The sequence below is a fragment of the Apiospora phragmitis genome, assembly GCF_038363925.1.
Source record: "Apiospora phragmitis strain CBS 135458 chromosome Unknown utg000008l:1.0-3514335.0:1.0-3519231.0, whole genome shotgun sequence".
Taxonomy (NCBI): Eukaryota; Fungi; Ascomycota; class Sordariomycetes; order Amphisphaeriales; family Apiosporaceae; genus Apiospora; species Apiospora phragmitis.
The window spans coordinates 3,114,291-3,141,126 of record NW_027117407.1 but is presented as its reverse complement, the minus strand read 5'-3'; the positions used below and the strand labels follow the sequence as shown (position 1 = coordinate 3,141,126).

Genomic DNA, 26,836 nt, shown 5'->3' with positions numbered 1-26,836 from the left:
CCTTACTTCTATAATGGATTTTCTAAATGTCCTCGCATGGCCAGTAGGAGTCGACGATAATTATCTGCCACTTCGGAAGAAATGTTCAGGTCGATCAAATGACATAATTCTCTGGGCACCCGTTGATCTAGTGAGAGACAATATGCAGGTTGAGCTTGTCTCGGCTCCACACCAATAGCCCTGGATCTTTGGCTTTAGTCATGCAACAAGGCAGCCAGGGGCGAATCTCTATGAGCATTTGCAACATAATCACGCATAGAAGACGCGCGACTTTTCTGTCTTGGATTCAGTCACGGAGTTTGTTAAGATGTCACGGATCGTGATCGTGGATGGCGGTCCCTGTTCATATCTATAGACCCCCCTAAATAGTGGCTGCCATATTACAACTTTGTACTCTTGATCAAGTTGCCCTTGATACCCGTAGCCTCTCCGCCTACAGTAAGATTTGGGGTTAGCCAGTGCTCCGAAAAGTCTGGTAAACAGATGCACCCAAAACATGATCATAATGTTAAGGATCTGCGAGGGAAAGGGTTGTTGCTGCTTACCATAGCCTCCGCGGCCCTCTCCGCCACTGTAGGTGGCCTTCATCGACTTCAACTTCTTCTGCGCCTTGGCGTACTTGAGACGCTTTTTCCTGTGAGGGAGAAAAGGAAAAGGGGGTTAGTCAATATTCGGACCATGGAGATTATTATGTCAGCCAAAGGAGGATAGTATACGCACAATCTCGGGTTCCTGACGTCCTTCTTCCTGTGAGGCGTCAAGCCCTCGTTCTTCCTCGATCTGGTAGGTGATGATTCTCCTTCCGTCCTCGCCAATCTCCTCCTTCTCGACGACCTGGTCGGCCCGTCCGGCATTGGCGAGGGCCTCCTTGCGGGCGGCCTTCTCCGCCTTGTTCTGGCTGCCCTTGGCCGCGATCATGTCGTAGTACTCGGCGTCCTCGTCCTTGCGCATGGAGTCGGCGACCTCCTTGTCCTCGTCGTCGCTGCCGTCGCCGAGGTTGGTGCCCAGCTTGGAGATCTTCGTGCCGCGCTTGATGGCCTCGGCGTTCAGACGAGCCTGGCGGTCGCGCAGGCGCTCCTTGATGGGCACGTCGTCGTCGCCGCCAGCCAGCCTCGAGCGGTCGGCGCGGTTCTGGGCCTTCTGGACGATTTGACTGGTGTAGAATCGCAAGCTCTTCTTGCGCTTCACCTTCTCCTGGGCGTCCGCCTCGCCCAGGGCCTCCTCGTCTCCAAAGTCGGAGCGGTCGTCGTCGCCGTTGGCCAGAACCTCAGCCGCCTTGACCTTCTTGGGCTTCTTGGTCTTGGTCGTGATCAGGGCGTCGAGGTCAGCCAGCGAGTCTTCGATCTCCTTGGTTTCGCGTGCGGCCTTCTTGGACTTCTTCTTCTCCTTCTTAGTAGGCTTGATTGCCACCTCGGCTGCGTCGTCTACTACCATGGCGTCTTCCTCCGGCGGAGATGGTATGCTGGCAATAGCCGAGGCTGCCTTGGAGGGCTGGAGATCCTTGACATTCTGCCAGGCCTCGCGCGTCTCGAGAAGAAAGGTCATGACCTCGTGATCGCGAAGCTCTGCTGGGTCCAATGGTTTGGAGGATCCGTCCGAGTCGCGAACCGGCGAGGTCAAGAGAGCAAAGTACATGCCCAGGGTAGCTACGTACGAGCCACATACGCGGTACTTGACCACGGGCAATGATCTGCCGGCTTGTCCCTCAGCGTCCTTGCGCAATTGATCGAGCTGTGGCTGTAGAGCCAGCAGCTCCTCGCCAGGGGTTCGAGTTCGGGGTAGCGTGACTGCAATAGGCGTAACCGGTCGTGCTCTGACATGTCTTCGGGTATCTCCATATCGCCCAGAACCTCGGTCACTACGTCCTTTTGCTCCTGGTCCTCGTCGTCTTTCGCCGTAAGCCATTCGGATTCGATGAAGTCAGACTCGGTCATCTTCGCTCGCTTCTTCTTCTGTAACCGCTTGGCCTCTGCCTCTTCCTCCAAGGCCTCGGTCTCTGCATCAATCTGGTCGGCGCCATAGTAGTTCTTCTTCGATGTTCCCCAGCCCTCCATGCCTTCATCTTCCTCCTCCTTGGCCTCCTCCGACTTGGACTTCTTCCCTTTCTTGGCCATGCGCTTGGCTAGCCTGGCGAGCTCGGCGGTCTCTTCGTCGGTCTCGGAGTCCTCCTCTTCGCCATAGTCGAGCGCATCCTCGGACTCTTCGAAGAACTCCTCTTCCTCCTGCTGGCGCCTCTGCTTCTTGCTGGGAGCCTCGTCGAAGGTTATCTCGTCCTGCCCTTGCCAGGACTCGGATTCGGAGAGGTCTTCCAGGTTGATGCGCGCATCTTTGGGGTCGAGTTCCTTTGGGCTTTTGGGCTGCGAAGGGCCTGAGGCTTTTCTTTTGCGAGCCATCGTAAATAATGGGCTGGAGGTTGTTGGTAGTGGACAATGAGGAATCTCCCCAATAGACGAGGGTGGGCTTGGGAGGTATGCAATCTGCTAGTTGGTACTGCCACAACTTTTTTCTTATCGATTAGCTTCTTGGCGGACTGTACATAGGCCCAAAAGCCCCACACGCTGACAGGGAATCAGGGAGGGGCCGCCGCTTCTTCAGCTTCAACCACCCCTGTAAGGCCAAATGAATTAAGCATCTGCAACCAACGAAATAATGTCATTGCTCCCCCTTGCATTGGGGTGATTCTAATTCCATGTGTCCTACCTTGCTTATGTAGCATGCGCCTCGCCCATTTCTTTTGCGGCTTGATACCTAAGTACTGTTCTATTGGTTTTGTTTGGTATTAATATAAGAGATATAAGAGATGACCCTTTGAGAAGCCTTACACTTTCTCGTGTTCACCCTCTCCATGTCATCCTACATCTACATCGTTGTAGCTGTGGTTGTTGCGCTTATCTCGGTTGTCGCAATGGGTCTCTTCGGTGGAGGCAACCACATGCCCGTTGATGGCAAGGTCGGTAGTAACTCTAAACCCTACGATGCCGTGCCTTGAAGTATGCGCTGACTATATTAATTCCCTAGACCATCTTGGTCACGGGTGCCACCGAGGGAATGGGTCGGTGTGCTGCCCGTCAACTCGCTGCCAAAGGTGCCAATGTCATTGTCGTCTCGCGGAACGTTGCTAGGCTCGAGGAGACGGTGGCTGAGATCAAAGTAAGCACTCATGCATAGCTCTAGACCGAAATAATCAATCCTTGATCTCGTCCATTCCATTCGAGGCTAATAATTCTCCTAAAGTCGGCCGCCAAGAACCCGCAAACTCAGCGTTTCCGTTATATCTCGGCCGATGTTTCCAAGCCCGACTACGCCCGTTCGCTGATCGCCGAAGCCGTCGCTTGGAACAATGGCCAATCCCTGGATATCGTCTGGTGCATTGCTGGAAAGTCAACCCCCGACTTCTGGTTCGAGGCCCCGTTGTCCCTATCGCGGCAGCAGATGGACATCAACTACTGGGGCAGCGCCGAGATGGCCCACGCCATACTGCGAGAGTGGTGCGCACCTGATGCGCCCGTGGTCCCCGAGCCGAAGCACCTGATCTTCACTGCCTCCGTTCTAGCCTTCTTCCCAGTCATTGGTTACGGCCCCTACAGCCCGCCCAAGGCGGCGCTGCGGGCACTGGCGGACTCGTTGGTCCAGGAGCTGGAGATATACCCCCAGAACGTGAAGGTACACGTCGTGTTCCCCGGCGGCATCAAGAGCCCAGGCTTCGACCGGGAGAACCAAACGAAGCCAGAGATCACCAAGATGATCGAGGCCGACGATCCGGTCCAGACGCCCCGAGGAGGTCGCCTCCAAAGCGATCCAGGGGCTGGAGAACGGGAACTACTTCATCACGGTGGGCTTCCTCGGTCACGTCCTCCGATGGAGCGCCTTGGGCGGCTCGCCGAGAAACAGTTGGATCGTGGACACAATCGCAGGCGGCTTCAGCCAGATCGCCTGGATGTTCGCTCTGCCTGACATCTACGGCAAGATCAGGAAGTTCGCGAAGCAGAACGGACACCCGGGAAGCTACAGGAACCAGGCGAATGGTGTATAATTTGTAACGAGGTGATGAATTCTCCCGACTACGATGGCCTATGTAATGAGACTACCTGAGTTCTTACTGATGAAACCATGCTGTCTTTATGACAGCCATCTTGCCATTATCTTAGCGTTTCCACCTTGGCTTGTTAGATTCCGAAGCTGATGCGGTCAGAGTTGGAGTGGTACCACTGTATCTTGTCCAGATGCGCTAGATTCCGAAGCAGGTTCGACTGGTGTCGGCTTGCCCGCTTGTAGTTTACCCTGATGCCTTCGATTTTGAGCTTGATTTGGCCTTTGTTGTTGAAGCTGTACTCGCCTGTTCCTGTGTCGTTGTTTTGGACTCCAAGGGCGACGTGACCTTGACCGAGGCTGTATTCCCACTTTCCTGTGCAGAAGTCAGGGACTCCGAGGGCGACGTGACCGTGGTCGAAGCTGTATTGCTCGTCCGCTGGAGATCCTCGTAGATAGTCTCGCCCCTGTCGGCAGCATCCCCCGCCACCTGCTGGTCCTGTCTTTGCTGATCTGCACCCTTCCTGTTAATTGAACTGTGAGATATGATTGAGCATAAATAAAGCCTTACCTGGTGTACGGGGACTGGTCAAAAAATAAACCGGGTCCTGGCATATTTTCACTCATGTCTTGTCAAACGGCGACGAACGTGCAAATTTGTCAGGTGAGTAATTTGTCAGGTGAGTGAATGATGTTGGAATAGACTTGATGCTGATCGCAATATCTACCATCTCATCACGAGGCGTGGGATATCAATGGTTGTAACCTCAATCTTGGAAGGCACGATCCATACCATCGTGCATGTCCAGCATGCTCATGGTAGCTGCTTCCCAGTCACGCTGACTTTACCTTCTGCCCCGATCTTCAATTAGGCCCACCAACCAACCACTGACCTTTCCAAACGGCTCAATCCCATATGGACAGATCAGGATCCTCCCGGGGTTTCCTGTGATATCTGTTGACTGATCCAGACTACTTGTACGCTGCCAAACCTGTATGAGCAAGTATGAATCAGCCCTTGGCCTGACCTTTGGAGACAATTTTGACTCCTTCATCATCCGATGACCCCAAAGTCATCGAGATATTAAGACATGGAAGAAAAGAAAAAGAGAAAAAAAGATAGAAGGCTGAATAGAACTGACGCTGCAACATCCGAAGCAGCTTTTCATCGGTAATGAGTGGGAGCAATGAGTGACTTACGCTGCTGTGGCTGCAAAGACCTCGATCCGCCGCGCCTTGCTCAACGTGCTGAGCGCAAGGCAGAACAGAAGCGTGAAGACGCACACGAGGCCGATCTTGGCGTTGTTGCTCCGCACGCTGTACAGGATGACCATGGACGCCAGGGGGGTCGCCGACCCGACCAACGCCCCCACGATCCGGTTCACGAAGTCGTAGTGGTACGCCGAGTACAGGTGCACGCCGAAGTCGTTGTCGTGGCCCGGCATCGGCGGCGCGCTCTCGAGATCTTTAGGCATCATTTTCTATGTCACCAGTTTGGGATACGAGTCAGTTTCACGTAGTCCTCCTTCACAAGTAAGGGGCTTCATATGTAAGTATTTAGGAGAGACGACGGGGGATGAAGGTTTTGGTTTGATCATATCCCTTCTTTGCATACTTTATGTCGCTTGCAGAGGCAATGGACAGCACGGAAGAAAGGCGCCACGAGCCAGGTCGAAAGGAAGTCGTTCTCCTCCTCCCTGCCGTCGAGCAGCACCAGGTCGTGCGCGTTCGCGCGGCTGTAGGCGGCCGGGCCCTCAGCGCCCGCGAGGTCCAGCGACTGGAAGGCGCCGAGGCGGTCGTTGAGGGACGAGGAGCCGATGATCGTGAACATCTCTTTGCGCTGCTCCTCGGTCGGCGGCGCCAGGCTGGCCATCTGCGAGTACTGCAACAACGCGGAGTCTGGTGGTTCGGCGGGCCGCCAGACCGCCGAACTTCCGGTCAGCATATACTGGTTTGGTTTTTTCTTTTTACCCTTCTTCGTCTGTCAAGATAAGAAAAGATGAAGGACCGGTAGCGACCAAAACAACAAACAGAAGACGTACGATACTCCCCCAGCCTCTCCCGGATCTCCAGGGCCACCTCCCACTGCCGGCTGCCGCGGTGGAGCGCCGGCTCGCTCAGCAGCAGCCAGTTCCAGTCGCAGTCGGCGCGCTCGCGGCGGCCCGTCTCGAGGTCGCGCCGCCGCTGCCGCTCCAGCTCCCGCTCCAGGTGGCTCAGCTCCGCCTGCAGGTACAGGATGTTGAGGGCCGCGAGCCGCTTGAACCGGCGCGCGATGCCCGTCTGCGTCTGCGACCAGAACTGCGCGAGGAAGGGGTACCCCTTGGGGTGGAGCGCCGCCGCCACGGGCTTCGGGTCGTCGGTGGATGTTTGAGGAGGTGGTGGTGAGGGTGATGCTGCTGCTTCTGCTGCCATGGCGATGGGTCGAGGCTGTGCTTGTCAGTCTTGTTCGTTTTTCATTCTTCTTCTCTCCAAATTGGGGATCGTGATGTGCTGTGGTAAGGTTGGCCCCAACGCTTCTCGAATCTTAGGCAACCAAATAGGGTGAAAAGGCCATGAGGCTTTAGGCAGGCCATAACCACAGGGACTTGACCGCTCTGGAATAGTGGGGTACTCATGGCGGTACCAATTCGACTCCGTGTAATGACAGCGGACGTTCGGTTCTTTGCCGGATAACAACAAGCTTGCCCTCGATTTAGATTGGGCAAATGGGGTCTCACAGGCTGTGCCTTGACGGTTCACCACATCCGGGCAGCAAACAGTTACGTAGCCCTGGTTTCGCAAATGTCATGGCTTTGAATTAGCCAGTAGTCCTGGTAGTGGAGGCTTCCCATTGCGTGGCATCCTTTGCAGTGTAAGATGGAACATAGCATGTTGGGTGGCCACAGCTCCCCCTTTCTGCTTCTGATATTAGAAGCTTCAAGATAGAACACAGGCTGCGATTGGCTTACCCTCATATCATAGCCAGGTCAAGCTTAAAGCAAATATATTCGTAAAGGGGTGAATGAATGGTATTGGTATATGTACTTGTCTAAACGAATATGCAATGCTCGGTATATTAAAAAAGAATAATGCTGAACCCAATGAGGGTCCCTCCAATATAGCAAATTTGTCATCCATCATGATTCCTTCATTAGGAAGATCCAACGTAAGCAAACAACCCGCAACCCATGGAAATTCAAATGCAAAATGACTGGTATACCCTAGAATCCTGCGGTGACGTCAATAAACAATGTCCCCCCAGCGCGTGCTGTCGTGAAGAGGAAAGGGGATGTCCTCAAGTCTAAATGGTCAAGCAACCCATGGTATCATTCCAGAATCCAACTTGAACAAAAACAAGATCGAAAAAAACGCACAAGACAAAAGAAATTGAAGAAAACATGATATCCGAACCACATGAGTCTCATCTTTCTCTTTCGTGTTCTTTCCCTCAGGAACGTTTTCTCACACGCTCTCTCACTTACACATGATTTTCTGTGTCACCTTGCCCACTGTGCCCTTGACCTTTTCCCACATGCCATTCTTCTTCTTCTCTCCGCCCTTGGGCTTTTGGTCGGCGGGCTTGCCACCCTTGTTCTTGCCGTTGGTGTCCTGAGGGTCTTTCTGCTTCTGTCCGTTGTTGGGGGCGGCGCCGAAGAGCCCCCGCCAAGGGTGACGGTCAGCAGCTGCGGCGCGCCGTCAAAGACGGTGCCGGCCTGGTCCTCGCCGTCGCCGGGGGCCACGTCGTCGTAGGGGAAGGCGTAGCCGCGGGCGTTGACGTTGTTCTCGTGCACGACGCGCGAGTAGTGGTTGGTGATGTCGTTCTTGTAGTAGTTGGCCACCTTCTCGCCGAGCGGTTGGTTCGAGTTGATCAGCAGCGTGGAGCGGTTGAAGGCCGCGGCCAGGCGCGGGATGACGGCCAGCTTGGCCTGGTTCTGGTCCGTCGCGAAGGGGCCGGTGCTGCAGGTGAAGATGTCCTGGGCCGTCGGCTGGGCGTAGACGCCCGCGTCGCCGAAGTCCAGGTTCCCGTTCACGACCTTGCCCTTGACGTCGCCGGCGTCGGCCTGTGTGTTGATGGTGAGCTCCTCCTTGCTGTACTTGTCCCACACCTGGTCCACGTAGGGCTGGTAGTAGCCGTCGAACAGGCCGGGGAGATGACGTTGCCGGCGTTGGGGCTCAGCGCGCGCAGGTTCTGGCCGCTGGGGCCCTTGACGACCAGCTTGTCCCAGCCCTTGCCGTCCTTGGCGTGCTGGGCCTCGAGCCCTTGGCAGATGGCATCCAGGCCGCCCTGGTTCAGACCGCCTACACTCTGGACCTTGCCCTGCTCGTTGCGGAGTTCGAGCGCGATGGGCAGTGATACAAAATCGACATAGCTGATGTTAACGAAGAGCTGGTCCTTGTTGAAGGTGAACTCGCAGAATCCCCAGTTGGTATTGTAGTTGGGGTCCGCCAGATTGTTCACGGCAGGCTCCACCAGAGCCGGGCCAGGGTTGACGGTGAATTTCAGTTCTCCATCGACCGCAAACCAGATGCGACCCCCGCAATCTGAGGAATCGTAACATTCGTCGTTGTCCCAGGAGCACCTAAGGCAATAGCACAGTTGGCAGCCAAGGCAGCTTGGGGCTGCGAGGGACTGTCAGGGTGGTAAACTGTTTTCCCGTCCGATTGCATCAACAGCACATGGTTGTCACGGTTGATGTCCAACCCTGTAATGTATGCGTGGACATTGGACGATTGGGTGTTGTTTTTAAGAGCGATTTGCGTCGTCGAGTTCGTCATCTTGACAAACTGGCTCAGGGGTCCTGTAGTAACGATGGTATTTTACGCTGGTATAGTGTATATAGGACAGAAAAGCAAAGCAAGTTGAAGGTGAGAGAGAGAACGTAGACTGTTGTAGCGGAAAAGGGGACGTTCTAGAAGTCTTTAAATTCCAAGGAGTGAAGACGAGACAACATAACAAACAGACCATCCAACCCCCTGCTCAGAAACCCTGCGCAGCGTGTTTATGCATGTGCTCGAAGTTCCATGCTCAGCAGCAGTCAACTTGTGACCTTGGAAGAGGTCATATTAGAGGCAGCAAAGGCTTGTGCAGACACATTGACCTACGGACGATACGTAAGCTGAAAACCAGGATTTATGTACAGAGTACCGGCCTACAGCCAGGCATATCTGGATCTGGATAGGCCAGCTTCCGGGGTGCGCTGTGAATATCGAGGATGGCGAAGACCATTGGCCATCATCTCCCATGGATGGGTACCGAATGATGCGATGAACGTGGGTCATCCGCGCCCTGCACGATGTTGTGCCGGCGATCTTGCCAAGGCTGGACAGCCAGGAACGGGCGGATACCTACATGGCAGCGAATCGTATTTTGACAGCTCACCATCTTGGGGGAGGTTTAGCGATGGGAAGAGCGCAGCATGTCATAGCAACCAAGCGGCCGATTGATTAAGGGACCCATACCAAGGGCCAAAAAAGGAAGCAAAAACGAGACGATATTCATAGATCCGGCAGCCGACCGAGTGGAGGGTAGCTTCGTGGTGCAGGCAGGAGAGACATGGTGTGTGGATTTGACAGGTTGGAACAAGATTCCAACTTTCAAGTTGACTGGGCATGAATTGGTCGGCTGTAAAGAGAACGAGATGACGTTGTTGATGAAACATCGTCATGAATGAATCTCCATCTGGGACGACAGTGGAGCCGCTATTGTTCGTGGGTCCGATCCGGACTGGGCCGGGAGAGTTGCCTCCAACTTCGTATTAGCTACCTTAGCTGGTTGGTAGTATCATAACAGACACTTGTTGAAGAGCCGGCGCTAGAACAGCATGGTATGGTGGCAGTAGGACAGCTGGCTCTTTGCTCCGATCCTCTTGCCTCCCAGCGTAGGGAAAGACAGCACGCGCGTAATGATTGCTGGTGTTAGTGTAGATGTCTCGGAGGTTATTGCCCAGAGAGATGCTGATGTGCTGAAGGCGAGACCACATGGCCGGGCCTCCCCGGCTAGCGAACCATACCAGACTGTATACGCCCGAGTGTTCACAGCGCCAGCGCCAAGGCTCGTCTGTCATGTCTGGCTTGGGTGTCAAGCCGGCCGTTGTAAGTCACGATGATAATGCAGGGAGACTTAATTGTAAGTCGAAACAAGCAGTTAGCGACAGAAGGCTGGCAGCATGATCTGAAGAAGGCTGTGTGGTCTGTCGAGGAGGGTGGCCGGTTGAGTCTCGTAGTAAGACATAGCGTCCCGGAAACCCAAATAGACTCATGCTATTACGGATCGTAACCTTAAGATGTTCACATCAGCTGAGCTGATGAATGGCAGGCTCCAACAAAGATCAGCCCAGCACAACTAACTGACGTGCTGAATGAAATGCCCGAGTCGATCATGGCGGGAAGGAAGGTGGAGTAATTCTAGGATCGTGGGGTCAAAGGCGGCGGGTATCGAGTGGGCATCGTCGGGCTGGTTGTGCACTAGGAAGGCCCAGCTTCAGGGCACAGTGCTTGTACAGTAACTCGTAGCAGTCAGTACCTCGAATAGAACTCCACGATGATCTCCAACCTGCATATTTCTCCAACCAAACGGCATCCATCCCCTCATTCCTTCCTCTTGCTATCCTCATCACGTTCTCCATTCTCCAACATCCAGGTGCAGCACCTGAGCTCCCCAAAGGGGCAGGTGGGGGACGTCGAGGTTGTAAGTATGTATGTAATTGCCCCTCGAATATATATTCCACCTACTATGTAATGTAGCTACCACACCGACCAAGTGTGACGAGGCTCCGTCCCATCTTACTGGTTCGGCCGAAGGACTGACAAGATGGTGGTCAATCTAGCTCGGGCCTGTGTTACCATTCTTCGGTGGCTATTCGGTGCCCTCGAATAGAACCCCCCGCCTTTTTACTGTTCTGTATCACCCGAGCCCCCAAAAGAAGTGGTCACAAGAGCAGGTACGACCGTTGCTGATTGTTGCTAAGAAATAGAGTTCGTGTGATGCCCATTGTCATGAACCATCCAGCCACACCCGACAGCCCAACTTTCGGCCTATTTTTAATCCCCTACCCTACAGAGCACCTGCGCAATCGGCGGTAGTCTGGGATAGGGGGGTTCTTCAACCCAATTGGCCTCTGGTCTAGACGGCAAATGGCCTTTCGTGCGTACTACAAGCTGAGACAGAGTATCGCCGTCCACATGGCTACTCAGCTGTTTTATCTCACGATCAAATGAAGTCGGTATACGTCACCTGCTGCCCAAAGACCTGCAAGCAGATATGATAATGACACCTTGTGGCTAGCGATCACTGTTACGACAGCCGCCAGTCGCTACCTATTAGCCGTAGTGGTTGAGGAAGAGAGGAGAGAAAGCCCGCGACCTGGACGCAATAACGAGTGCCTCAGCGTGGAAGAATACGATGAGTAGAAATATACCTCACGATACGCAGTTCTTACGTAATGCTTTTCCCCAATACTCGAGTTCTGCATGATGGGCGCATAGCGACACCGATACCTGCATGCCAATGCAAATGCGAGTCGTGACATGTGACGATGCAGGTTTGCTCAAGAGTCAAGAGTCGTGGTCTATCATTGGATGAATGGACATAACAGCAGCATTCCCAACTTCCTTATCATATCCAACCCCTTCCATCGTTACTGAATGCTGGAGAGTCCTTGTCCACTATTATCAGCTGCTATACTACTGATTACCGTTGTTTCCAACTCAGAAGCGTCGCCATGGTTGGATCTTGGGCCTCCTGGGCCCTGTGTTGCTCGATGCTTCCCGCAGTATGGTAGTGGAGCGGCTATGGTAAAAGAAAGACGGCAATCCCTTCTAATAGACTGACCTCCAGAAGACGGGTCACAGATCGTCGAGCATATCTTCAGGGACTAGTACCATCGTAGGCGACGGTGTGGCGCCCTCCCCTCTCCCGTGGAGACAATAACGGGAGAACGAAGAGAAACAACATGACGAGAGCACATCCGAACCCAATCAATCATCAACGACAGCTAGACAACCCGAGTCCCTCTCCACCAAACACCCGAACTCCATGCTGCGTGCTCAAGAGAAGCGCATACATGCTGATATATATACATCATTATCATCATCAATATTACAACCCAACTACCCAGACAGCAGCTCCGAGCGCCACGGTCTGAGCCAGGGGACCCAGTCTCCCCATCGCCACCGGAGGACTTGCCGCATTGTGGTGTCCACCCCCATTACCATTACCCGGACCGTTAGCACCAGTACCAGTACCTCCTCCATTACCACTCCCGCCCGACCCCTGGCCGCCGTCTCCGCCCGATCCCGGGTCAGAAAAGAAGAAATTCGGATCCCCCTCCGGAATCGTACACACCTTGCTGCTGCTGCCTCCCGCCGGGACCGTTTCGCACCGGCTCCGTGCATCGCCGCCGCGCGCGGCGTCCGAGGAGTTGTAATACGCCTTGACGTAGCGGACGACGGACCGCGCGTCCGCGCGGCGGCCCCGCCGACCAGCCCGGGTTGCCGTTGCTCCAGTGGGACAGCAGCAGGTGGCCGCCGACCGAAGGGATCCCCCCGTCCCACCCCGTCATGGTGGCCAGGGCGGCGCCGTCGGCGTAGAAGACGACGCGGTCCGCCAGGAAGTCGAGGCGGTACTCGTGGAAGCCCGCCGTCGGGTCGAAGGGCAGGGCGCGCTTCTGGAACGTCCCCGTCCCGACGCCCGAGGCGTCGTAGCCGGCGGCCCGCGACTGCGCCGTCTGCAGCACCAGGTTGACCGGGTACAACTTGTTGGCGTGGTTGAACTCGTGCGAGAGGAACTCGATGTCGATTTCCTGCGTATCGTTGAAATACTGTACATGTTTGGTCAGTTGCGAACAAGAGTTACATGAAGAAGCAGAAGAGAAATCTTATGGAGAAAAAGATATCCATGCTAGATATAATGTTTTGGTAATAAGTTTGCGATAGAAAGCAGACATACCCAGAAGACAGCCGTGCATGTCCCTGGCACGTCCGTCACCTTCAGTCCCACCCTGTATGTGCCGTAGAAGTAGTCCAGCCCCGTCGTCGCGATCTCGGCGTTCTGCACCATACCGTCGACGACCTTGCTCCCGACGACGAGCTGCAAGCCGCCATCATCATTATTACTAGTTTTACTGTAATGTTTCGTCGTCGTCGTTGCGGTGTCTGAAATGGCGTTCCCCGTCACGAACGCCTCGCCGAACGGCCCCCGCGCGGTGCTCGCGGACTTGGCGTAGGCCTGGCGGGCCCAGCGCGGCGGCCCCGTATAGTCGTGGCCGAAATAGTCGACCCGTGTGAAGTCGCTCTCGAGCAGCTCCGAAAAGACGATGTCGGCTGCGCCGCTGCTTGTCGTCGAGTACCCGCACTCGCAGTCCGCCGCAGTCGGCAGGGGATGTAGCAGGAATAGTGGCAGCAACAGCGGCACCCAAGAGACGACCGAGGTAGCCGCCAAAGGCCGAAATATGCGCATGTGTCTGATGACCATCGTAGATATATACCTTATTATTATTTTGAATCCCCCACGAATTGAAAAGATAGAGATCAAAGGATAAAGAGTTTGCCGTATTAATAGATCCGAAGGTGAAACAGTCGCAACCCCTTTTATGTTTAGGCAGAAGACAAGTCGTGAACTCGAGGAATAACTGAGACTTGGCCTTTTTACTTTGCGCACATGAACAATTAGTTACATGGCGAGAGTCATAGAAAATAACAAGCAAAAAACCAGCAAAAAGGAACCGAGTTGGACTGCGCGCCGGGGAGGAGGGATCAAAGGCACCGTGACACAAAGAGCAAGCAAACTCCCTTGCTCGGCACCCCAGCGTCCAAGCTTCCTGCGTTCGCCCGTGCTCTTCGAAGAAGTAACCATCTAATTAAGACCCTGCCCATAAGGAGGGGGAAAAGGAAACAATCCTGGCCTCTCATCGAAGCTATATAATCTCATACGATATCACAGCATGACGAGGGGGGGCTATCTACATCTAAGTATGCATGCTTACTACGCGCCGTTGTAGATCCGAAACAGCCAGAGCCATCCCTTAGCAGGCAGTATAGAACGGCTAGGAAAAGTACCTACTTAGCTAACAAGACGGGATGTGCCTATCCATCCCGCTCGTAGCCCTTCCTTTTTCCGGCATGAAATAAAAAGAAAACCATCTCGAGCAAAAAGTAAAAAAACACCAGCGAATTTTTTGTAAAAGTTTTGTGGGAGGGCCGATTTGCCGCAAAGCAGAGCCCCGAGGAGCAAAAGGATGGAAACACAAGTATCAACGCGTGAACCAATGCCGCCACCCGTGTACCCAGAGATAAGACCTCACAGCTATGCAGGCACCCGGATTCCTCCCATCGATGTGTGGTAGAACGGAAAAGGGGCCGGGTGCGGGACGAGTGAGTAGCAGGCCCAAGAGCTGGGGGATGTCCAAGCCACCGTCGAACCGGCATCCCTTGCATTTGTAATCTCATCTGCGTGCTAGCCAGCTGAGAATAGCCTCTTGCCCATTTTCAGTCTAGCACGAGTAATGGCTAGTTGGCTGAAATGTCGTCACACTCGTTAGGAAGGATGCCCAGGACTTATATTATATACGGTCTTCACTGCTTCAAAGCCACCACAACTGACACCATGGCAAAGCAACTTGGGACCCTGAAGAGAAGTGGTGATGCATTCAATTCAAGGATGAAATATCTATACACGCGAAAGGGCTTCAAAAATTCCATAATGTCCATTTCAATCTGGCATGTGCCCAATCCCTGAGTGCTAGGCTTGCATTAATACCCGAGTCCCTCCACCTGACATGCCCGAATACATGTGAGAGAGTCGCCCAAGCCCGTGCCGTAAGAGGATAGGAAAAAAAGAGTGTGAGGAAATGTCAACGCGAAAGCTGCTGCTTAGAGAATATGTTGAACAAGGTATCTGGAAACGACGATAAAGAGGAGAAAAGCGAACAACGACAAAGGCAATTAGAAGACAAATAGAGTGCCGTAGCTAATAGGACAAGAGGGGAAATGAATTCCGAAAATGGACCAGCCAACGCTTCACACATTAGTTTGCGCGTACGGCGCTGATATTCCCCTCTCTGCTGGACCGCCAAAAATCCTGGCGTGCCAGCCTAACCGTCCTGATTACCGGTGACCATGAGAATGCAGACGTTTGATGCAAAGACAATCGCAAAAGCAAACGAACTCCTCATTCTCCGCCACGCCAGCCAGTCCAACCCGTACGCGCGCGACGGAAAATCAAACGCGAGAGGTATATGCCAAGGAAAAACTCATGACCGAGGAAACAACAACACCAACAAGGAAAGAAATCGTGAGTCTCGTCAAAATATCTAATACACGCTATCCTCATCGGCACCTTGAGACGTCATCGACGGAGTCGACACATTCGACGACGCCTCAACATCATCGACGTACCCAATGAGTGCTTGAGAGTGTAGCTGGAAGGATTCGCCCATAAGGCGAGTGATACTGCGGGCAGACGTTAGCACGAGATCGCAAATATAAAGAAGATAAAACTAGAGCAGCAACTTACCCCCAGACAACTACCTCAGACAACATAGAACCCCACAGACCAGCAACTGTCGAGCTCAGCTGACCAGGGTTGGGGCTTTCGGAATCATTCTCGAACAGCGAACGGACCTTCATGTACATCGCTCCTTCCTCTTCAGACGCAGCCTCTTCGTCATGTTCCAGACGGTAAAGCCACAGAGTCAGAATGATCATGAGGTCCATGCCGCAAAGAGGATGCTCGATACTCCAATTCGTAGGGGACGTGCGAGCGACCCAACGTACTCCCTGGCGAACAGCTGTTTCAATGCAGTTGTAGCATTCTTGGATCACCTTGATCATCTCACTGGATCGCCTCACTTTGTCACGCGCATTTGACATGGCAGCCGCAACCTCGTACGGATCATGGTACCGCAGAGCCTCTTGCACCGTTTTCAAGTCAACCTCCAGGCGGGCCCGCGCGTTGCGGAACATAGCCTTGGCGTTGAATATCAATGGGTGGCCCTTGTGAGGAGCGCTGAGAGGGACCGCATCAGCCTCGGGCTCACAGAGATCAAGAGATTTCTCCCACGTCTCCAGAGCCAGTCTGAGCTTGTATTCGGTCACGACGTCTTGCAGAGCCTCAGGGCTACGCTTGTGATACCACACTTCCAAGAACAGGGCGTTGATCATAACACGCGTTGCAAAGGCACTGTACTTCAAGGTCTCACCCTGGAACAAGTTATCGTGGGCCGACATGAATGTAACAGGAGGGGATCCCTTCAGCTGTTCTTGCCAAGCGGCCTCATCCATCACCTTGGAGTTCCAGAGGGCTTCGGAAGAAGGTAGCTGCAGGTCTTCAAACTCGTTGAAGCTGATGGCAGGCGTGTGATTGTACGACAATGTGAGCAAGCCGAAGAAGATGTAAACAGCATAGTACGTGCGACGGCAGCCTTCATCCTCAACCCATTCATTCCGCGTAGGGAAGGTCCCAACGCGAGCCTCTTGCCTGAGCTTCAATTCGTAGCGATTACCAGCAACCATGTTGGCAAGGAGACTCTTGATGGAGCAAGCCCACTCGAGACCCTTGGGGTCGCCACTCCAGCTAGCGAAAACCATGTTTAGGAGAGAGCTTTGCATGGTCCAGAGAGGGCATTTGCGAGAGCTAAAGTTCTCCTTGTTCTGCAGGAACTGGTTGACGAGGACCTTGGAGCCGATGTGAAGCATGTACGCTTGATCCTGGTCAAAAGCATACAAAGCACCGATAGAAAGAGCTGCCATCAAAAGAGCCGGCGAGCACTCCGCGGGCTTGAATGAAGCAGGGTGCAGAAACGGTAGGTGGTGATGAAACAGGCCGAAATACGTTGCGAGGTAGCGATTCAGAGATGCCAGGCTAGGAAAGCGGAATCCCTCAGGGATGGCGCGTTCTGTATCATGTGCTCGGATGTTATCCAGTACGATGTTTCGTTCGTCGTCACTGAAGACCTGGGGAGCCTTGAATCCGGAAGGAGACTTGGATGGGTCAGCATTTACAAGATAACGACGATGGGACGGGCATGTTGGAGTAGGCCTTGTGATGGCACCAGTTGAGGAAGGGGGTAGAGAGCTCAGTATCGGCTGCACAGCAGGCACGGGACCGTTGCAGGTTTGACCAGAGGTCATGGAAGGGGTGATCGGTATGGACGGAAGCCCAGAACCAGGTTGCATAAGTGCATAAGCGGTACTCACACTGGCGAAAGAATGCTGGTCGAAGGAACCAGAGGCGCTGGACGTGATGGAGTGCGCCTTGGGCTCTGTCGCGGCTTGTGGCATGAAGCTGTCCCACTGAACACCATGGGGAGGCATCGACTCGGCTGGATAACCGACGGCTGGTTCCAAAATGGAAGGCCCGTTCTGAGTGTAAGTCATCCCGGGCATCGCCGAGGAACCCTCGTACTGGCTACCACCGTTGCGCATAGCAGCTGTGGCCTTGTGGTGAAGATCGGCGACAAGCATGGCCGCAGTTTCGACGTCAAAGACCCCTTCGCTGCTGGCTTCAATTTGCTGCTCAAGAGCGGCGTTGTCGATGGCGAGAGATTGCTTCGTGGGACCTGACAGAGCGCGTGGGGCTTTGGGACCGGCGCGTCGTTTGCCGTCACTGTGTAGAGGAACACCCCCATCCTTTGCGTGAACAGTGCGATCGTGGCGAAGGAGGAGATCGCGTCGCACGAAGGTACTTCTACACTTCATACACTTGAAAGGGCGCTCCTTGGTGTCTATTGATAATATATGGTTAGCAGGGCATCCTAAAAGTCGATCGCGATGAGGGGTAGCACATGCATCGCGCGATTGTGCATGATGGCGTTGAGGGGTAACGGAAGCGGGAGACGCGAGTCAGGTGTTCCGTATGAGGGGAGTGGGAGTACATCGAGCTTTCTTGGGAATGGCAAAGGTCATGAGAGGTTGCGATGCGGAAAAGGATAAAACACCACATACGTGATCGTTCATGTCTGCTTCTGTGTTCGCTCCTGCTGAATGCCCTGTTGCAGTACTGGCACTTGTACTTCCTGTCTGGTTGCGCGAGAGAGGTCTTTCGGGTGGCCGGAGTTGCTGAGGCGTCCGTGGGAGGCACGACTGCCACGTTGGTGCCGGGCATCTTGACAAAAGTCCGGCGAGGTCTGGGGGGTGATTGAGATGACAATCGAAGGTCGACGGCGGCGACGTAGAATGGATGACGGTGCAGAGAAAGGTGGACAAGGTCGACGAAAGATTGGTCAAGAAATCGGCGAATGTGTCGCTGGGTTCAAGATGTGGCGCGTCTCGCTTCTCTCTTCTCTTCGCTTCTTCTCTACGTGTGCAATCGAATCGAACGGCTCAACGTTTACGACGACGGCAAATGTGGAAAACTGGCTATGGCTGATTCTCCCGAAAGGTTGTGATTGACTGAAGAGCCTTTACAGACCGATAGTTGAGTATCGTCTATCTCTGCGGAAACTGCTCTTCTTTTCCTCGCTCGCACGCGCGCTCCCGTGGGGTTTAAAGTGTGTCTTCTTGACTCGACTGGACGTAGTTGGTCATTTGTATCGCTATGCGGGTCATGGAATGAGATGTGGTGAAAGAGTGCGGCCAGGGCCTATTAAATTAGTCTGGATACACAAAAGTACCAGAGATGGGTGATGCGCTCGTCCTGTAGAATAGGCGACGCGACTTTGGGCGGGGGGGGGGGATGGGTTGAAGATTGGCGATTGTTGAGAAGCTTGAGCAAGCGAGGGGTTGATGGAAATGATGGAACAAGAAATCTGGGAAAAAAAAGGAGGGGGAGGGCGAGGTCAAAAGCTCGGGCTGGGCCTGCTGGAGAGAGTCTGGGCTGGTAGAGCGCGAAGGAGGGGAGTAGGTTGGAAAGTGTGAAGAGGGACAGACGGGGAGGAACACACAGTATCGTGCCTTACTGTATAGCAGAGCAGGACATTGCAGCGACGGACGGACAATGCAGTGAAGAAACAGGGAAGCGAAAGAATGTACTCACCTACAGTACTGTACTGAATGGGTCTCTCCCCTCCCGCACGCTGCTGTTGCTGGCTGTTGCGCAGGCTCTGGACCCCCCAAATCTACTAGGATTGCGGGTGTGCCGTATGTGTTGTCTCTCGAGGGTGTCGGGTTCTAATGCAATTCGTACTGTGGGTTGGATGGATGGCATTGAATGCTTTTTGGGGCTGCCTTGGGTGCTGCGGTTGTACTTTTACTACGTGCACCTGCATCCCATGTACTTGCCAGTGTAAGCTATGCCAACAACTAACCAATGCTCCTCAGCCCCTACAAACGAGTGCGACGCCAGGCCGCAATGCAAATTAGCACTCCCAGTACCGCAGCGGACACAGGAGGAATGTGCCCCAAAGCACTGTGTTTTTCCCGTAGCAGAGTGTAGCTAGTCCACCGAGCTGCGCGGGCGCAGTAAGTTGGACGGAGGGAGGGGAAATCTTTCTGGAGGGGCAGAGAGCAGAGGGAGGGGGGGGTGGCGTTGGCCTGGTCGATACGATGGGCGAAGAAAACGATAACTGTGGAAGGTGGACAAGCAGCCCCCCTCGAGTTACTCGTACAGTGTGCACAGTAAGATTTGGGCCGGCCGAAGAGAATGTGCGAATGCTACGAGGGGCATTCAATACGGTCTGGTCTTGGAGGGAGCTGTGCGTGCATGTGGTTTAGCGCACCAACGACCCCCCTGGACAGCGAACCTACTTGTACGATTTTAGTGGAATTCGTGCTTCTTGGGGCCTTTCGACAGACCGACCAGACCAGTCCCTACCTCGATCAATGTGTTCCTGGTCGGTACCTCCCACTTGCAAAAAGCAATTCACTGACATGGCAGGATTCATGGCCATTATGTGACAGTTTATCTTGCAGGTGATCTCTGAACGAACACCATGATCCATGAACCCAAGAATGTTTACCCAGCATAACACAGCGCAGAGAAGACGGAAGGTGGGGTAAGGTGCACGCCATACTTGTACATACATGTCTCCCTCCTACGCAGCACTGTTTCCTCTACGTTGCTGGGAAGCCACTCTGTCCAATCCAATACCGATAGAATCTTGTTCGGGATCCCAAACTGAGCACTTACCGAGTCAATCAATCGATCCTGGATAGACGACGTCCCAAACCTTGAGATTCGTAGGAAGAACATGCCTCACATCCAGTTAGTAACACCTACAGTGCCACTTGGATTCGAGAGCTTGCTCTACTAAAAAGGACTCTAGTCAAACCAGTCACGCAACCAAGTAACGCACCAGATGGGGGGGCAGCTTTTCCACTTCCCATAAGCTGGGGCACATTAGTTCACCGGGAACACGTCCAAAGTCTACGGCATCCACTTAGGTTATTTCATCCACTTTCCTGTCGCTGATGTCCGCCCACGCAACCCGGTCTTCCAGAAGACAAATTGAAGAGAATACCGAGCTTCCATTCGATCCTTCTCATTATCGTGCCAAAAGCAGCGACAAGCCCAGATAGGCTTAGCCGAACTGACACGAGAAATTGGGCTGGCGTCACACGCCTTCCTCACCCACTCGCACACCACTTCGTCTCTGCTTTCGAGACGCATCATCGTCCATCCATCCATCCCGTCACCATTGATTAAACCGGCATGGCCCTCCTTCCGTGCCGTTGTGGGCTGTGGCCATGGATGATGAAAGTGACAGCCCAACCTCTCAAGTATCGCCAGCGCTCGTCCAAAGCGTCACGCACACATGGTCAACAGACCTGCCCCCGCTTGCATACCGTACATTATAGGCCCAGTTAAGCCACGAGTGGCTCTCCGTCTCCCCTTCCCTCCAAACACAGAAGTCAGTCTTATTCCATTGAGATGCTTCCATAAGCGTGGGTCATTATTACTTTCGCTATTCCCAGAGAAGAGGACAGGGCATGCCAAGGGTACTGCTTATTGTAGTACGTGTACGTACCCTCCGGGCCAACGCCAGCGAGTGTCATCTATCTGCCCCTCGTTTCCTGTTCCTGGCCCCGTTTTGATTGCTATTCTGGTAAATGTCGAACTCCAATCGAGATAAACGCGTATCACCATTCTTGGCCCCTCATCTTCTCTAGAATCTCCTTGCTGCAAGACAAAGAGTTTTTCTCAGGATGCAGTGATGAGCCCCTCGCCTCAGTATAGGGGGCGGCTGGGAACTTATGCAAGCCTACTGTGCTTTACAATGCACCCTGAGCTCCGTACATTTAATGCTCTCAATTGAGCGGACAGGCCTTGGTGGACCATGAAGCAGCCTCGCATGAGGAGTCCAATATGCAACTAGGCCTTGGAATCCACTGTCCCTCACTGGCAGCTCAAGACAAGCAAGCCTACCTGCCACCTGCAGAGCTGCCTACCAATCCCCCCAAATAGCGTCAGGCGACACCAAGTCATTGGACATTAATCGACAAACTACTCACCTGCATAACCGAATCCCTAGGTGATTTGCCTTATACATACAACATTGAAGACCCATGCCGTAAAATGGATCCTCTCTGCATTCCGGGAGCGAGGCTGGTGCTGCCAGCTCACTTAATCATCCACAACAGTCGTGCGTCCTTCAACACCGCTTTGGCAGACCTAGATAACATATCAATACGCCGCATCGATATAGGTTAGCTTTCAGATATCGTCTACTGAATGTTGCCAGACCGCAACATCAGGACCCCCACATCAACAACATCCCAGCGTGCTACTCGTGCCGCGCTCACTTGTCGCGAGACTCGAATCAATAGTTGGGAAGAGAAGCATGCTGGCATGATTATCGGCAATTTGAGATAATGCTAAACCTGCATGTAAAATTGAGATGGCTATCGCGCTGCAATAACCGTTTGACTTTTGGCAGTAAACTCTGTTCTGGAAAAACCAAAGTCATCTATCTAATAGTCATGCATGAGGTAAGACACCACATAGTCTGATACCCATCAATAACACAAGACATTGACTGGCCAAAGACACGACTCTGCCTTTGGCAATGGTGGTATGGAGACCCAACCTGGATGGAACATTGTCGAGGTGTGGCTGGTAGCTGTTTTCTGCACAATGATGACTTCTGAGTGAGCTGCATGCCATTGCGACAATCAGCCCTGGGGAGGCCCTGGGGACTATATCTCGACATATCGTCGGCATTCAAAATGCGGTGCGTGGGGAGGGGAGCTCGTCCACCAAGCTCCATCCTTGAAATCCAATGATGGCAACTTGCATAGCTACATGTACCTACTAAAAAGGTGCCGACCTAATTTGTTGGATCCCGTTGACTTCATCAGTTCAATGTTGTCCTTGCCATTAATTAATTACAATTGACATGAACATCAGCCGTCGAAGCAAAGGAAACATACATGATTCCTCACCATTTTCTTGCAATGCGTAGAGTTACAAGCCCTTCCGGCGCTTTACGATTATGGTTACAACGGCATCGAAAAGTCCGGTCTGGTTCATTCTCATTCTTATTCTATCCGTGCTGATCCTTACATGTACACCCAGCTTCGTCAGTCGAGGCACAACTCACCAGTGTCGTTGAAGCTTCTTCCGGCTCGGCATCTATCCACCAACAAACCCCTCCCGGCCCGGCGGCATCACCATCGATATTAATACAGCACAGCCTGTCAATAATTGAGAAAACTTTTTCATTCCATAATTAAAAGAATCAAATTTTGTGCTGTTGGATTGGCGACGAACAGACATGGGATTTGCAGTTAACCTCGGGGTTGGTAAATTACTGTGTAAAGCCACATACTGCACCCTCCACGCCGACTACTGCCTGGAAATAACTGCCCCGTTGCTGACACGACGGTCCAGTCGGATTGTGCCTCCCGCATTCCGCCTTCCTAGACCAACTTCAGGTGGGTGCCTGTTCCATGACAATTGTCCCACATGAAGTAATATCGCGACCTGAAGCTCAGACGACGCCTTGACGTTTCTCGAGACCTTCAAACATTCAGTGCTGAGTGCCCACATTCAAGGGGTAGGCTTTCATTCGAGAACAATTCGATTTCTCCGGCCCTTGCCTGCGCAGGGCCTCAGGCGCATCAGTTACCGACGGCAATGATGATGCGAACTGCATGTATTAAAAGCAGCAAATCCACACCACCCGACATCAGCGGTTCATGAGGTAGGTGGAGGATTGAAGTCAGTACGGAGACCTTGCTGGGTCACGTCGCGTTCAAGGGATGAAGCCTAAGGCGCTTCTGCTTTCGCAACCAAGACAGACACCGCCCAGCTTCAGCACCAGTCGCCTGCATCCTGTCTCCTACGCTGGCTCTAGTCATCCTAGCCGTTTCGCGGGTTCTTGTCGGTAACCACCGGTTTCGTGGAACAAAGTGGTAAGGCCTCGTCGGCTCCATCAGGCCCCATTTCGGATAGTTTGCGAGCCCCGCCGAGAAATCGCGGTTCCTCTCCCTTGGGCTTCTCGGTGTCCTCGCCGATTTCTGACGTGGACGAGGCCCGACGATACTCACCGTCCTTCAACTTCCCGATAGTCTTTGGCGGTGAGGTGAGAAGCCAGTATACAAATAATGATTGTCGGTGTGCCATAGTGGGTTATTCAGCCTGTCTGCCCGCTTTCGTGCAGTGCCTTGCCTGCGTTGTGCATATGCCAGCACGGTGCGAATCTGGCGTGACAAAAGCTAACCAGGGGAGAGGGAAAGTGGGCAAGGTTTTACAAAGTACTGAGGTAATCCCAGAAAACGAGGACCTGGGGCTCGCGGGATCGATCCGGGCCCACGTGCGCGTCCAGCTCCTCTTGCAGTAACTAGCACGCGTCTTGCCGATCCGGGTTTAATTGACCAGCTGGGGGATACCGCACTCCATGCTAGTCGTCGCCTGTTAATCAGCCCATGCTCGGGAACCTTGTCGGCTGCCATTATCGCTTGAAACCAGACCGTCATTCCCGGAGACTATGCCGGAGACTATTATGCAAACGAGCAAAGGATTTAAATACCCTGCACCACCCCTGTAAAGATGTATTTACCCTGTCAATTCCTAATAACCATACCGCCTTCCCTTTTTGCCGACACCGCCTATTAAAGCACGCCCTGAAGTCCGACAAGCCTTAGCTTTAAAACTACTCGTGTAATCTCCTGCACTTCCGCTTATTATGGCTATTCTCTTTATAGGTCGAATAGCGGCCTATTAAAGCTCCTCCTTTAAAACGACGTTACCCTTTTTAAAGTCTCTCTTTTAAAAGCCTCTCGCGTGGGGCCCTCGTAATTAATAAAAAGCAGGGAGTATTTAATAAAGGTTTTAACTCGTTAATATTAATTAATAGTATTAAATTATTATATTTAATAATTTATATTATTAAAGAAAAATATAACGAGATATATAATATTAAAAAGCCTTTAATTATTTAAATAATTATAATAATATAATTATAATAATATAATTATAAAAGATTTTATTTTATTAAAAGTATTAATATAAATACTTTTTTATAAAAAAGTTTATAATAAAAACGTTTTAATTAATTTAAATTAATTTAACTTTTATTAATAAAAAGAGTTATACTTTATTACTTAAAATTAATTATTTAACTTTTTAAAAAGCTTTTTTAATAAAAAATATAATTATTTTATTAATATTTATTATTAAAAAAGCTACTTATTTTTATAAAGCTCTCTTTTTTATAACTTTATATTAAAGCGAGTTTAAAAGCTTAAAAATTAAAAACTTTTAATTTATTTTAAAAACATTATTTTAAAACTTAATTAAAGTATTAATATTATATTTATAACGTTTTATATAATAAAAGGCTTCGACTTAAAAAGCTAGCTTAATTATATAAAAATAAGTAATAGCTTTATATTTTTATTATTAAATCTTCTTTAAAGTTATTTCGTATTAGTTTAATATAACTACGTAGGTTATTATAAAAAACGTAATAAAGCTTTCTTTAAACTTAGCCGTAAAATTCTTTTTAGTATAATAATAATATTAAATTATACGAATAATTAGTTTTAAAACTCTTTAATTACTTTAAAAGCTTTTATTTTAATTTAAAAATAATATAACTAGCTTTATAAACTTTAAAGTAACTTACTTTAAATATTAAAAAAATTAAAGCGATATTTATTAATATTTTTTATTAAAGAAATAAAAGCGATGTTTTTAATAAACTAAATATAAAAAAAATTAAAGATTTATTATAATATAGTATATTAAGTAATAATAAAATAAATAAGTATAGTTTAATTAATTTTTTTTTTAAAAAAGTAATTAAATACTTTTATTAAAAGTTATAAAAATAATTATAATTAACTTTATTAATACTTAAGCTTTAAAGATTTTCCTTAGCGTTATAAAACACTTTATAACGTTATAAATATTCTTTTTTAATAAAAAAAATAAGTTTATATTATATATATTATATTTTAATAATTAAATTTATAATTACACTTTTTTATTAATTTTATTATTAAAAGTAAAAGTTATAATATTAAAGTTAAAAAACTTAAAGCTATTAATTAAAACTTAAAATAACGATAATAAAGTTATTATAATTAATAAATATTACTAATCTCTTAAACTAAACTACTTTTAAATAAGTTACTTACTTTTTTAACGAGAAGGGTAGTGGCTAAGGCGTTAAAATCCGGCAGAAAAAACGACAGGGTAAATAAATCTTTACAGGGGTGGTGCAAGGTATTTAAATCCTTTGCTCTTATATAAACACACAGCTGCACTATATCAATAGAAGAATGCTAGCTAATCAGGGAACTAGATAATATAATGGGCGGGCTTGGCATTTTATTAGGTTGTCACTCTAGTCTCGCTGTGCCCCCCCCCCCCCCCCCCCGACGATCACCACTCAAGGGTGCGAAAGATACGACTGCGTGCTGTTTTTCTTCTGGAGTTGTTTGTGAAGTATAGGGTGCATTACAAATTATAACGCAGTACTCCATACGATATCAGACTGTATGGCAACTAGTTTAGCGCCATTGAGCAAAGCAAGCAGCCAAGCTGCAAGGGACGTGTAGCTATTTCGGTATGTACGTCGCGGCCTGCGACAATTAGATAGATCATTATGTTTGGTCATAATCAGAAGTCGTGGTTTCTTCTTGTTTCATGAACAACCAACTCTGCTGTTGCTGCCTCTTCTTGAAAGAGATTGTAGGCCACATACACATAGATATACCTGTATGGTCTCTTTGTTATTGTGTTGTCCGCCAGGTGGCAAGCTGGTTTTTGGCAGGCGGAGGCATTCCAGGTTGACCAAGCCTTGCACCAATTGACACACAAGTATATAGACGTATACGAGTCGCCACATGGCATTCCAGTTGAGTGTGTGTTCTGTGTGTTCCAGATTGCTTCTTGGTATGCGGCCTCCCGGAAATGCCCGTCGACGTAGCGTCCAGAGAAGCAATATATCCAGTCCAGGCTCACCATCTGGAAGTGTTCTAAGGCACCGGTTGGCTCTCCCCGTTTCACGAACCAAATGTGCCAGAAACAAATCACCACCGGCTGCTTCGCTGGTAGGAAGACTATTTGACGCTGTAGTAAGACACGGCCAATCTCTCCTATCGCCCCTCTCCCTTCAATTGCAATTTGCAAAACCTGGTGCTACCAGAGAGCCGTAGGCAGTCCAGCAGCAAACCTCGCGTCGCCGTGGCAAGGCGTCCAATACCAGTGATTGGACGCCTAAAAAGAGGCTCCTGGGCGCCCTTGGAAGGAGGAGAATTCTTTCCCGAGAATATGCTTGCCATCCAGCAACCAAAGAACCTACCCCTCGTGGGCGTGGGGGTTACCCCAGGGCTCGATTCCGAAAGACCACGAGGAAAAGCAAACGCATCAACCCCTGGAACAACGAGATCTAGCGGGCGTGCATCCGGATCTATGCAGCCAAGTTCCGAGCAGTGGCATGACCTG

General features: G+C 51.1%; 9 protein-coding genes across 9 annotated transcripts; 2 read left to right on the top strand and 7 right to left on the bottom strand.

Moving 5' to 3' along the window:
• Positions 1–380: 380 nt before the first annotated feature.
• Positions 381–2,393, bottom strand: PG994_009397 (uncharacterized protein; the record flags this gene model as incomplete). Its single annotated transcript, XM_066860806.1, has 4 exons — positions 381–472; positions 546–627; positions 721–1,731; positions 1,863–2,393. 4 exons carry the CDS (start codon positions 2,391–2,393, stop codon positions 381–383), a joined length of 1,716 nt encoding a protein of 571 aa, XP_066714395.1.
• Positions 2,394–2,845: 452 nt separating this feature from the next.
• PG994_009396 (short-chain dehydrogenase) lies at positions 2,846–4,033 on the top strand (the record flags this gene model as incomplete). Its single annotated transcript, XM_066860805.1, is given in 4 exon segments — positions 2,846–2,950; positions 3,019–3,150; positions 3,235–3,762; positions 3,782–4,033. 4 exon segments carry the CDS (start codon positions 2,846–2,848, stop codon positions 4,031–4,033), a joined length of 1,017 nt encoding a protein of 338 aa, XP_066714394.1.
• A 133-nt stretch (positions 4,034–4,166) lies between these two features.
• On the bottom strand, positions 4,167–4,847 carry PG994_009395 (uncharacterized protein; the record flags this gene model as incomplete). The annotated part of the gene is made up of 2 exons (XM_066860804.1): positions 4,167–4,468; positions 4,823–4,847. 2 exons carry the CDS (start codon positions 4,845–4,847, stop codon positions 4,167–4,169), a joined length of 327 nt encoding a protein of 108 aa, XP_066714393.1.
• Positions 4,848–5,225: 378 nt separating this feature from the next.
• On the bottom strand, positions 5,226–6,441 carry PG994_009394 (uncharacterized protein; the record flags this gene model as incomplete). Its single annotated transcript, XM_066860803.1, has 3 exons — positions 5,226–5,510; positions 5,645–6,010; positions 6,061–6,441. 3 exons carry the CDS (start codon positions 6,439–6,441, stop codon positions 5,226–5,228), a joined length of 1,032 nt encoding a protein of 343 aa, XP_066714392.1.
• Positions 6,442–7,482: 1,041 nt separating this feature from the next.
• PG994_009393 (uncharacterized protein) lies at positions 7,483–8,784 on the bottom strand (the record flags this gene model as incomplete). Its single annotated transcript, XM_066860802.1, has 4 exons — positions 7,483–7,635; positions 7,683–8,129; positions 8,165–8,550; positions 8,589–8,784. The coding sequence occupies 4 exons, from the start codon at positions 8,782–8,784 to the stop codon at positions 7,483–7,485; spliced, it is 1,182 nt and encodes a 393-aa protein (XP_066714391.1).
• Positions 8,785–9,987: 1,203 nt separating this feature from the next.
• Positions 9,988–10,355, top strand: PG994_009392 (uncharacterized protein; the record flags this gene model as incomplete). The annotated part of the gene is made up of 3 exons (XM_066860801.1): positions 9,988–10,101; positions 10,154–10,231; positions 10,263–10,355. The coding sequence occupies 3 exons, from the start codon at positions 9,988–9,990 to the stop codon at positions 10,353–10,355; spliced, it is 285 nt and encodes a 94-aa protein (XP_066714390.1).
• Positions 10,356–12,106: 1,751 nt separating this feature from the next.
• Positions 12,107–13,480, bottom strand: PG994_009391 (uncharacterized protein; the record flags this gene model as incomplete). The annotated part of the gene is made up of 3 exons (XM_066860800.1): positions 12,107–12,439; positions 12,462–12,827; positions 12,956–13,480. 3 exons carry the CDS (start codon positions 13,478–13,480, stop codon positions 12,107–12,109), a joined length of 1,224 nt encoding a protein of 407 aa, XP_066714389.1.
• A 1,837-nt stretch (positions 13,481–15,317) lies between these two features.
• Positions 15,318–18,109, bottom strand: PG994_009390 (uncharacterized protein; the record flags this gene model as incomplete). The annotated part of the gene is made up of 3 exons (XM_066860799.1): positions 15,318–15,456; positions 15,521–17,729; positions 17,950–18,109. 3 exons carry the CDS (start codon positions 18,107–18,109, stop codon positions 15,318–15,320), a joined length of 2,508 nt encoding a protein of 835 aa, XP_066714388.1.
• A 5,133-nt stretch (positions 18,110–23,242) lies between these two features.
• On the bottom strand, positions 23,243–23,506 carry PG994_009389 (uncharacterized protein; the record flags this gene model as incomplete). Its single annotated transcript, XM_066860798.1, has 1 exon — positions 23,243–23,506. The coding sequence occupies one exon, from the start codon at positions 23,504–23,506 to the stop codon at positions 23,243–23,245; it is 264 nt and encodes an 87-aa protein (XP_066714387.1).
• Positions 23,507–26,836: the final 3,330 nt, after the last annotated feature.